At 38.8% G+C, this 12,112-nt stretch overlaps 1 protein-coding gene across 6 annotated transcripts in view; it reads right to left on the bottom strand.

The window, feature by feature from the left end:
- Positions 1-12,112, bottom strand: part of DST (dystonin) — a 296,378-nt gene that overhangs the window by 144,252 nt on the left and 140,014 nt on the right. For all 6 annotated transcript variants that reach the window (XM_032920000.1, XM_032920005.1, XM_032920001.1 and 3 more), the window contains 7 exons: positions 5,056-5,168; positions 4,814-4,920; positions 4,173-4,292; positions 3,756-3,851; positions 3,551-3,678; positions 553-646; positions 59-213 (listed from right to left, as the gene is read on the bottom strand). In XM_032920000.1, the coding sequence (XP_032775891.1) occupies positions 59-213; positions 553-646; positions 3,551-3,678; positions 3,756-3,851; positions 4,173-4,292; positions 4,814-4,920; positions 5,056-5,168 (813 nt within the window). The remainder of the gene's footprint in view (positions 1-58; positions 214-552; positions 647-3,550; positions 3,679-3,755; positions 3,852-4,172; positions 4,293-4,813; positions 4,921-5,055; positions 5,169-12,112) is intronic.

The raw sequence follows: 12,112 nt of genomic DNA, 5'->3' as shown, positions 1-12,112 counted from the left end.
GTTGTCCATAATGGGTATCCATTTACTTATTTATTCATATAAATACACTGAAAAGTACCTTTGCACAAGCTGGTCTGCCTGATAGTATTTTCCATCGGTAAGAATTTGGGTATTAATCAATTGCTGGCGGAGAAGGTTCTCAGATTCAAGAAGATAACCAGCAATCTCTGCTTCATGTTGGAATTGGAGCCCTGACTCCAATCGCTTAGTGTCCTGAATAAATAAGAGAAAGCCATTAAGCCCCGCAGCTAAACCAAACAGAAAAGAGCTGTAAGAATTCTTAATATTTTTGTAGAAACTTCTTCTGATCTGGAAACAATTGCAAAGCTTTACATCTACTGACAAAAAAAAATGTAACAGAATTCAGTCTAGGCAATTTTTGGTATTTTCTCAAAGAAATGCTAAATTAACAGTACAATGAAAATAAAACTAGCAGCTATTAACTACGCACTCAAAAATCCTCAAGGGTTTTTTTTGGTTGTTTGTTTTAAGAAACCATTCCACTGCATTAAGTTCGTGCACACAGACAAGTAAAATCACCGACTGACTTACAGACTGCAGAGCATTCCGGGCAAGTATTAGTTTTTCTTCACAGCTCCGGCTGTCCCGCTGAATTCTGTTTGCGATCTGCTGCAGCATTTCCAACCTAGGTAATGCCAGAACATTTCAGAAAAATAAGTATTATTTATATTTTCTATACATGTTGCATGACTCTAAAAACAAACAGCCAGCATCCAACACAAAGCACAAATGCATATGCCAAGTTACCTGTTTCCTTCTAAGGTGCCATTACCAAAGCTTATACAAGATTTAATCAGTGTGGGACCACAATTAACAGAAAGGAAATTCTCGTTAGAGTCAATGCTGGTTCGAGCACTAGTACTGTTGCTAAACACTGAATCACTGCTATGATAACTATAACTACTGCTATTCATTTTCACGTCCAGAGCATGGTCCTTCTGGCTGTTTACATTTGCTGAAAAATTAAAAGATAAATCTCCTACAAAATGTACAGCTTCTAGGGATGAAATTTCACTACTGGCTTTTGAAACACCCAGCACTCCTCCTTTAAATAGGCTTCGGTACGCATACTCAAAACCCAGCAATTAATATTCTGCCAGCTCTTCAAAGGATTTTACCTCGGGCTATGTATGCTACCTTGCTTTTGGCTTCCCTACCTTGCATTAAAGCTTTGCAAGTACAGACTAGGCAGCAACATTAGGGCGTTTCTAGGAGACAGACACACCAAATATTTTATTTAAGTGTCACTAAATGTCTGCAAGCCAAATAAGACCTTAAAGAAGTCCTTGCAGTGTTTCTGAAGAGTCTGCTTCAATGAAAGGTTTCAAAAAGGAGTGTGAAGTGAGAACTCCACGCTCCATGGTATGCTACAAAACACCTCCAGGTTGGGCTGACTCTTTTACCTTCAAATAGAACTGCACAATAAACCAGGGGAAATATCATGGTTAATCAGCACATGCCAATATAACCTGAGACACCTGTACACCATCCAACCCACCATCTTTACTCCACTGTCCAAGTATGCATGTTTACTAACTGCCCTGTCCCACTAATCTGTCCTCCTGCAAATTTCCCTTCAACTTCTTCCACGTTCAGAGCTAATTGCTTCTTGCTGTTTTGACCGCAAAGCAAGTAAGAAAAATCTGATAAATGCCCTTGAGTTTACATTTTAACCCAGATTTTGGGTTAGGGATGTTTTTTTCAGTATTTCACCCCCTGCTTTTCGGACCTCCTGAAAACCCACACCCACATCATGACTGTGTTTATACAGAAGAGCACAGCAAAGGCATAGACACACCCCTGCAGTAATGCCAAACTCTGCTAGTTGTGCAAACTACAGCTCAGTTTGGCACTCTCCTCACTGACATCATACTAATTTCGATCTCATACAGCAATCTGACCACATGTTGTCAATCTGTGTTAATACATTCAGATGTATTCACAAGACTTGAAATATTTAGGATTTGCCAAATTTCAGTATTAGCTAAGGTCACATTTTTGCCACAACCAAATCTCAGCCCAGGAACTGTATAAAAACCTCCTATTAGTGAGATGCGCTAGTGACCAATACAACAAACATGGACCAAGTGCTTCTGTCCAGATCAACCAACGATTTTAACTTGGTCACTAAGCCAGAATCACTTAATTAACTTTTCTCTTTCATTTTACAGTGACCACCACATGAAGTAACCATCACCATATGATCTGTCACTTTGAGTGTTTATCAATCTTGAAATATGGGAAGGAGTTTACGTTTATGTTTGGTTTATCCTGTGCTCAGTCTATCTGAATAAAAAAGTAAAAACAAACTAATGTCATTTCTACACATTCTCGACAAAGATAATCCAGCTTTTGGCAAGTATGAACAGAATTTCTTTTGGCGAAGGCAGGCACTAACTTTGCTTTTGGCAGGTCAGGACAGACTAACCTACAAGGATCTAGCAAGCTGTGTTTCCACTGGAAAGCAAGCTGCTTTCCAGTGTTCTGCTCTGCACAAGGGGGGACAACCTTGTATTTCTCTATAGGAACTTCTTTCACAGCAGAAAGCTGTGAATCAACACCTCGCATTGAACATGCCATTTCAGTTATGCTCTTGCCTTTGTGAGCATGACACATATTTAACTCTGACTGTCATTAGGACCTTCTCTGGCTAAAATCTGTCTTTCTGATGACTTCCTACGCAATGATCTGGATTCTTCACACTTGATTTCAGGCACCTAAACCAGAGAGAATCGTCACCCTATTGTCACCAGAGAGTCAGTGCCAGGATACTCTATAAAGTGATTCAGTTCTTACGTGTCTCCTTTGGATGCTTAAAGTTAAGCAGAATGAATCCAGACCCAGGTGTCTATACCTACCTGCAGGAAGAAGCCCTATTATTCATTTAACGTAGATAAAAAGCTTTGGGGTTTTGGGGGTTTTTTTTAATTAATGAATGCATAGCACCTGTGTCTGCCACAGAACTCAAAAGAGGTACCATTAAAAAGCAAAAATACTCTAAGACTGCATCAACGTTTTAAACTCGCTCAGTATGTTACTAGTGATGTACCAAACAGCATCACACACTCTACTACTGTGGAAGACTGTGCTCTTGAGTACAGTCAAGTTTCAAATAACCTCAGAACAGACTGTTAGCCCACAATGCTGTGTACCAAGTGAAATATACATTTCATGTAAAGGATGAGGATGTTGCTTATATGAAATCAAGTCCAAATGAGACAGCAAAGTGGTATGAACCTAGCTCTGACTAACTGTACAGAGAAGGTGGTTATATTTGTGTTTAAGTGTGTTCATGATCTGAGGCACAGATACTATTCGTCATGACCTTCTGAAACCACCCAAGTTATTTCCATCTGGACCTGCTTTTGTGAAGTAGGTAAAGAAATTCAGGCCTTGAACAAAGGCAGAATTACTTGATCTAGAAAAATAATGTGGATGTTATCAGGGAAACTGACATCTACAATTTTCAATACAGGTTAATCCAACCAAAAATGTATTAACCAAGCCTGCCAAACATTCACTAGCATACCTCTCCACTTCAGGCCGAAGCGTCTTGTCTCTTTCCAGCATAGCAATAATAAGCTTTCCCCATTCTTTTTCAGTATCATTTGGATGGTAGCCTTGAGGAAGTTTGATGCGTCCAAATTCTATCCAGACCTTAACAATCATACATATTTGTTATTTTAAGCCAGAGAAAAGGAACTTTATACATTTTAATGCTTGTTAAAACTTACCTCTAGCAGTTTATATAGCTGTTGAATTTTTACTATATCTGCCTCCTTTGGTGGAATTTCTGTTTCTTTAAACTGTAAATATTGTTTATAAAGTGCCTACAGAAACATAAAAACCATCATTAACTTTTACTTACAGTGAATGTAACCTTACTTTCCAAATCCTCTCTTAATATTCTTCATAAGCTTATGTTCTTACACTGTTCTACTTGAGTTCTACAAAAAATGATCAGTGACAAGCTAAAGATTAGCTTTTGATTGTTCATATGTTATAATGTATTGTACTCTGAAAAGGTTAAAGAGTAGTACTGTTTTATAGTTGATTATATAAATCAACAGGCACTTCGTTTGTTCAAGCATGCTTTGAGTCAGTAAGATAAAGTGTCATTCCAACAAGGAGTTTAAGACACCACACCTCACCTTCAATTCCACAGGATTGTTGGGAAACGTTCTGTCAGACATTATTGTGACATGGTGTCTGATCCACTGCATGAGGTAGTTCACCATATTCTGATATTCAACCCATTTGACTTCAACATCCTACCAAAGCACAACCCAGACCACAGATCAGAAGAAAATAATATGAGAGCTCATTTTTGCTTTATCTTTGAACTCTGAGGTCTTCACACACACAGAAAATAGATTTCTAAACCCTGAAACAATATTTACTTGCTCATGACAGTTCACTTAAAGCTTCCAAATATATGATTTCACTCTCCAGTTTTGGTCCCAAATAATTCCACTGAAAACACAAAATTTTCTAGTTTAATAAACTTCAAACTGATCAGAGAGGCACAATTTATAGGTCCATGACTGAGAAGTAAGAACTTTCACTCTTATCTTTCTCCAACTTCAGGTATTTTGGTTTCAGTTAAGCCCTCTGCACAATATTTTCATGTCCAGAACATGAAATAGCAGCTAAGCCTCTAAAGTCTCAGCCTGGAAAACCATGTCAAAGAGAAGTGTGACAGCAGTCCTGCAGATGATCCAGCTAACATTCTGAAATCAACAACTGTGTTAATGAAGCTCACACACTGCACAAGTATTTTTCTCCTACTTACATTTGCACCAATGCCTTCACCACCTTCTGGTACTTTGGGAAATGCATCATAAAGTGATGACACATAAGTTATTACTGACTTCTCATCAGGTGAAGAAACATCAACATCTAAAAGAGCAAGACAGAACAGCACTTTATCATGTAGTTGTAAGAATGCCCACAAATACGCTACAACCTGCAGGCAGACTGGATTTTATTTTAACGTTAGGGTTTTTGCAACAAAGCCCTTTGCAGTTATCTTACCTTCGGGATCCAGAAGTCTGGCAACACCAAGTTTTTCTGCTACAAAAAAAGCATGTTCTAAATTTGCAAGGTTGCTTTGAACAGCAACGGTATTCATGTCTATCAGGTCCGGCCTGTCAAATAAAAAAAGTAACAATTGATTACAACTCTTTCCCAGCTTTAAATCACTGCTGTATTAGTAAAACAAACCAAGACCATGGACGGATACAGCAACAGACTTTTCATTAAGAGAGATTTCATTAAAATCATGTGAAGCTGAGGTAAGTGCTAAGTGATAAACACAAGCAGCAGGCAACTACAACACTGTCAGTTCTTTATCTACAAGCTAAACGTTTTAGCCATCCCTTATATATATATATCTCTCTATATGTATTTTCTTATGCTTATTTCTTAATGTGTACTGCCATTCTACTATAGCACCTTCTCCTTTCCACTGCCTTTAAGCAGGTTAAACTCACTTTTCCCTTAGGACTGATTTCCATGAAGAAGTTCATTTCTACTGCCCTTACAAGTTTTTAGTCATCCTGCATCAAACTCTTCAGCACATGTGAGAACCCATACAGAAACAAGTTCAGTCACAAAAACATCACTTCAGACTGGAAGACAGTGATTCTTACTGGGCTTTAAAGAAGTGTTGTTCGAACTGCACTGAAGCCCTTCCTTCGGATAAACATTGCTGCCGGTTCTCTTGTAGACAACCCTCAGCCCATGCACTTACACCTTCACACCTTCATCCTGCTAAACTCCATTGCCAGACACAACATTCTTGTTTTAATGGAATACTTCTCTTAAGCTGATCTTACCTATAAACATTTTTAAGGCCCATAAGTATCATCCTGTACCAACATCACTACTTTTATGTTTAAAATTACTGTAAAACTTCAAATTAATACTGTCCTTTAGGATTGCTATGTGGTACTTGGCTTTTAGATCTTGCGATTCTCAGGGCAGAGTGTGTTACTGTCTGCCTCTTTCAACACTGGGAGTCCTCTTAGCCGTAACAACTAAAAGGAAGAAGGGATTTTCAAAGATGCTAAGCAAAAATTCATCTCACTGAAGCTGATTAGAGTCACAAGGGCCTGAAACCATTGCTACTGAATCCTACGCTATGAAAGCCAGTCCCACACTGAAGAAACGAAACCCTAAAACAAAACCCTGTAAGAAAAAAACACGACATATAAGCATTAGTGAACAACACGGTCCTTAAATTTTCTCATTTTCTAGAGAAACTACTTTTTTAGTTTTATGTAGCAGAAGCTTTAAATTATTGCAACAGACGGAAATAAAACTGTTAAATATCACATTGTTCAAAACGAATGATACCATTCCATTTGGCAACACCCCAAAATTCCCTTGATCACAAAAAGGTGAAACTCAATACAAGCTTGTCTTTGAACTAACTACAAGTGCACTGTAAATAAAAATGTTTTTCTTTTCAACCATTTAGAATCACTGGTTTCCTTGTGCTCTTTAGAAGACAAGTCTACAAGACCAATAATAATACTGCACCTATTATTTCTTGAAAGAACATTTAATTAATAACAAAACTTAGGCGGTGTAAAAAGAAACATAATCCTCCTAAACCAGCAGGACTTTCCACTTCCAATATGCTTAGTGGGAGCACAATGAAGCTCATGCCATTCATCTCTGAATTTGAGTGCAATGAAAACAATGCAACAAAACCAGTATCATCTGTTGCTCTCAGCAGCACAGAAAACCCATGAAAAATAAAAGGCAATACTAGAAAAGGAAACAGAGCACTCCAGTCTCTTATTTCAGCCACAATAATAGAAATGGTATGAGTAATAAATATCGCTTTCACACAATGGTTTTGACAAGAGAAGCAGGTTTCTGTAAGCGTACACTGGTGGTTTGGTTATTTTTTTTCACCTGCCTTCTTTACATTTGTTTCACACTTGATAAAAATGGCTCAAGAATCACACTGCCTGTTCGATTGCCAACTCTCAGAACAAGAAATGACAAGTTACTGTAAAAGCCTTGACTATTCTCAGAAAACGAGCTGCAAGCTGCAGAGACACTGACATGATAATCTTCTCAGAATAAAGCTTTCATTTAGATGAAGAGAAGGTGAGGTTCTCATCTGTATCTCACAGCGATACAAGTAAAAAAATGATGAAAACAACTGATATTGAGTAATATCTCTAAAATGATGTATTACTCAAAAATCACAGACCACTCTGTGAAACGCCCCCTCGCCTTTTAAACATACCTTCCTATCACTGCAGCTCCTAATAGCATAGGGTTATTCCAGATCCCCTTTAAGAACAAGGGAAAATTGCAATGAACACTGGTGTTTTCAGTTAATTATACTCTTAACACACAGCATACCGACTTAGATTAACCAGTCTACATCTAAAGTTTTGATCTACCAGAAAATACTACAGAAGACAGCATTCGCCTCTGTTGGTTTTTTGAAGCAGACAGAGGCTCAATAGCTGACTGAGAACAAGCCCACTGGTAGTTTATAAAAGGGAAAAGGTATTACGTCTTGAATACAAAAGCACCTGGTACTGACAACGGGAAGTGCATGCTGCCAGGGGCTTGAGACCTCCACCCTCTGCAGGTCACCCTTTCCTCTTTCCAAATAGTAGAGGGATACATTGCAAAGCCACGGGAAAAGGGGCTTACCTCCCAGAGCTCACTAAAAGCCTTTTTTTAGCCCCAGAATAATGCATCCAAAAAACATGGCTCAGGAAATCAGATTGCAACACTGTTCCCTTTGTTTAAGAGTGTTTTCTCATGATTTTAAATAAAAGTAATTTTTACCTGCTGTAAGCTTGCAGAGATACCTGTCCACTAATTAGGTACATGGGAATTTGAATTTGAGCATTCACATGTAGATTTCAGTGCTGTGATCACTGAACACCAACCATCCTTCTCTGAAGAACCAAGGCAATATGGTATTACCATGCACAAATTGTGCATGGTGAGTGTTGTGGGACTGTATAATAAAGGCTGACAATTATTTTCCAGTATCTTTAGTATTCTATTTCTCCTTTGAACTCTGAAATGCTACTAACTGCTTAAATTGCAATTGTGAGGAGTATCGTTCTAATACGTATTTTTCTAATTGTCTTAATTGAAGTAAACACTAGATTTACCATTAGCACCATCCATCATGGCAAACATTTTCACTTTTAAGGCTAAAGAGAAAGTACATGAGTTTTGTAGAAGCTATTTGTCATGTAGTATAAATATATTTTATATCAATTTGCATAAACTATTAAGTGGTTTTATACACAATTGAGAACTAAATTAAATGCATTTTAAGTAAAAGACAATGACTCTACCTTCTGTCATAATAGTGTGAGTCATCTTATGGCAGATTTTTCACTGGGCTGTGCCCCTGCCATCAAAACACACACATAAACATCCCGAACACCAGCCGCGTTAGAACATTCCATGCAAAGGAGATGCTTCTGCTGCGGCCACACCTAAGTCAAGGGGTTTGGCTTCTACATCGCAAGTCATTAATCATTTCATTTATAAAAGACTGGTGCCTGCCATTTGAGATCTTAGTGTAGGTGTTAGAAATTAGACACAATTTGTATCAGAAGTGAGGGGGGAAAAAAAAAAAGATGTGATTAATTTCAATTAGGAAGCTGACAAAATTATGATCAAGTCAAGAAAATAAATAGCACCACACAGAGAAGCAAGTGAAATGGATCTGCAGAACAGCATAAAGAAATGAAGGGGTTTTTAATGCAAGTTACATGGATCAAATGCAAGCTTTCTACTCTGCAAAGACTCCTTGAAATCAAAGAGTTGTGCATAATAAACAAAGTTAGGCATGTGAGGATGTTCCCATAGACAGAACCTAATACCTAGTAAAATAGTAATATTCCAGAGTAATATTACTAAGATTACAGAGTAATATTGCACATGAAAATACTGTTAAATGGGTTCACAAAGCTAACTGACAAGCCTGAAGTTATTTACATGAACCATCTAAGCTGTTTACACAATTCCGTTTCAGTCAAAACCCTGGATGCTGCCTGAGTAATACCTGATATTAAAATGATATTTCTTTTTTGGCTTATATTGAGCAGAAATATTAATGTAGTTAGTTTCAAGCAGAACTCAGAGAAAACATGACTGAAGATGCAGTGAAGTGAATCACTACAGTCACTACAGTCCAGTTAGCTTTTCCACTGCTGTCATTAGAAAATGGCTATAAAAATTAAACAAATTCTTTGCTTCATTGTTCACAGACAATTGAAAAGGACAGGTGTCAAACAGCCTCATGCATTTTTCAGGGATGGGAGGACTAGTGAAACAAATTAAGATCATGCCAGAATACACAGTCATAAAATAAATTTAAAAAAAAAGACAATAATAGAGAGACTTCTCAAGCAGATAGGATTCAACATATATTTCAGAAGAGACAACAAGAGATATGTTATCATCTACTCTAGAGATTTTGGTTAATAGCAGAAAGATTACCACAAAAGGAATCAGAAAATAGTAAATGTCCATGTAAAACAGACACATTAGCTCTCTCTCTTCTAACATATATCTCCTGTTACTTTCCCAGGAACTCTATAAATGAGATGATAAAGCAAAATCTATTTATTATTTAACTTACTATATAGTAACACCTACCATTTAACCTATCCCTTAGCTGAGCTTCAAAAACGCTAAAAAATATTTACACCATCTTGTATGTAGAGTCAATGTTTGGGAAGTTACTAAAGAATTTGTCTCCACGTCAGGTACAAACCCAAGTCTTGTTCAAAATAAGCTTGCCAAAGAGCCTGTTTTGGAAAGACTGAGGCATCAACACAATGAGAATGACTCCTGGACTTCAACTAACACATGCTATTCTTGTGACCTATGCATTTCTATTGATGCTCAGTGATTGCAGATGCAGCGCTCTGTACATTGTCATGACCATGAGATCTGCTTACAGAGTTGGAGGTATGCTTTACTAATGTATATGCCTACCACAGTTATTTTCCTGATTTTTTTCTTTCCATCATTGCATGGGAGCTTCAATATAAAGGATGCTGTGTCTTAGGGAATAAAAGGGCATATAGGACTAGCTGCGTTCAGTAACCCAGTTTCAGAGAACCTGGAAGCCCAAGTTTCAGGGAGCAGACTAAATTCAGATTTCCTTCCACAGTGTCAGATCACTTACAGAGGAGGAAGAGGAGAGTTTCTCTCGAAGAAAATGGCAAGCAGCTATGACTTCGTGGCATGAAGGAGGAACAGATCTCCTCCATCATCAGAATCAAGGACCACAATACAGACATGCAGCACAAGGTTCTGCAGCATGCTCCTTGGTGTCAGAAACACTATGCTGAGGAAAGGAGGTACAACATTGACTCCCGAGTCAACACTATCTTCCACTATACCCTAGGCCACTCCTCTTTCAGAAGCTCTGGTTTTCTCACTAAATTGGGGATTTTTCTCAGATAACAATATACATAGCTAATTCAGATAATTCCTTCTATCATGCATGTCCTTGATTTGACAAGCAGAGTTTAATAAATCTACTGACACCTCCTGACCCACCTTTGTTAGCACAGCAAAACTTTACCTGTCACTTGCCATACTGATTTAGATAAAGACACAATTGAGGCATTGTAACATCAAAGACCTATTAGTTACACGTGGTGTTCAGCTTCAGCCATGCCTAACGAGCCCTTATCACAACTTGGCAGTAGGTTTGCAATGTAGATTTGAAGCTCAGTACACACATCAGTGAAACTAGAAAGAATCTCAGCCAGTTCTTTCACCAACTTTAAAACCAGATTTTACATTCTCTTTGTAATATGAGATGGTTTTGTCATGACAAAACCAGAATGGTATAGTAACTGTGCCAACTTTTTGTCTATGGTAAAATTTAAACAGGAACGAGGCTCATAGCTGTTAACCTCAACCCACACTGTGCAATCTACAGAAATAATCATAAATAACATATCCTTCCTTAGAGTGTTTGAATACCAAAGAGACAATCAAGAAACCCAACCAAATGATTTTTCTGTTCTGCTCCCCCAGACCCTAGCAGTGATGGCCCGACACACTGGCTTCCTAGTGGGACTAATACAGTTACCAACAGGGAAGAAGGGTGAGGTATTGCAATAAGCTCAGAAGATTTCCCGAAGGCTTCTTGAGCCATCCTGCATGGGAGGCAACCATTTCTACATGTGCCACAAATTTGCCAAAAGCATTGCCAGAAGACCAAGACCTCTTGGTCACGGGCATATATGCCACCACTGCTCAGACACCATGCCCTTTTGGATAAAGACTTCTGACACCCTTAAGAAAAACTTGGCCTTTCAATCCAAAGCTTTACTTTTTACTTTATCCCCATTTGGCCTAAGCAAGATAATAGCTTTGATTTCATCCCAGTATTTTTTTTTCCCCTCAGTTATTACAAAAAGAATCACAGAATGGTTTGGGTTGGAGGGTACCTTAAAGATCATCTAGGTCCAACCCCTCACTTTCCACTAGATCAGGTTGCTCAAAGCCCCATCCGACCCGGCCTTGAACACTTCCAGGGACAGGGCAGCCACAACTTCTCAGGGAAACCTGTTCCAGTGCCTCACCACCTTCACAGTAAGGAATTTCTTCCTAATATCTAATCTAAATCTACCCTCTTCCAGTTTAAAGCCATTCCCCCTTCTCTTATCCCTACATGCCCTTGTAAGAAGTCCCTCTCCAGCATTTTTGTAGACCCTCTTTAGGCACTGGAAACTGCTCTAAGGTCTCCCTGGAGCCTTTTTGCTTCAGGCTGAACAAGCCCAACTCTCTCAGCCTGTCTCCATAGATGCTCCATCCCTCTGAGCATCTTCATGGCCCTTCTCTGGACTCATTCCAACAGGTCCACGTCCCTCTTGTGTTGGGGACCCCAGAGCTGGACATGGTACTGCAGGTGGGGTCTCACAGGAACAGAGTAGAGGGGGAGAATCTCCTCCTTCGACCTGCTGGTCACGCTCCTTTTGATGCAGCCCAGGATACGGTTGGCTTTCTGGGCTGCAAGCGCACACTGCCGGCTCATGTTGAGCTTCTTGTCAATCAACACCCCCAATTC

This window comes from Strigops habroptila, chromosome 6, assembly GCF_004027225.2.
Source record: "Strigops habroptila isolate Jane chromosome 6, bStrHab1.2.pri, whole genome shotgun sequence".
NCBI lineage: Eukaryota > Metazoa > Chordata > Aves > Psittaciformes > Psittacidae > Strigops > Strigops habroptila.
This window is presented reverse-complemented; position numbering and strand designations above follow the sequence as displayed.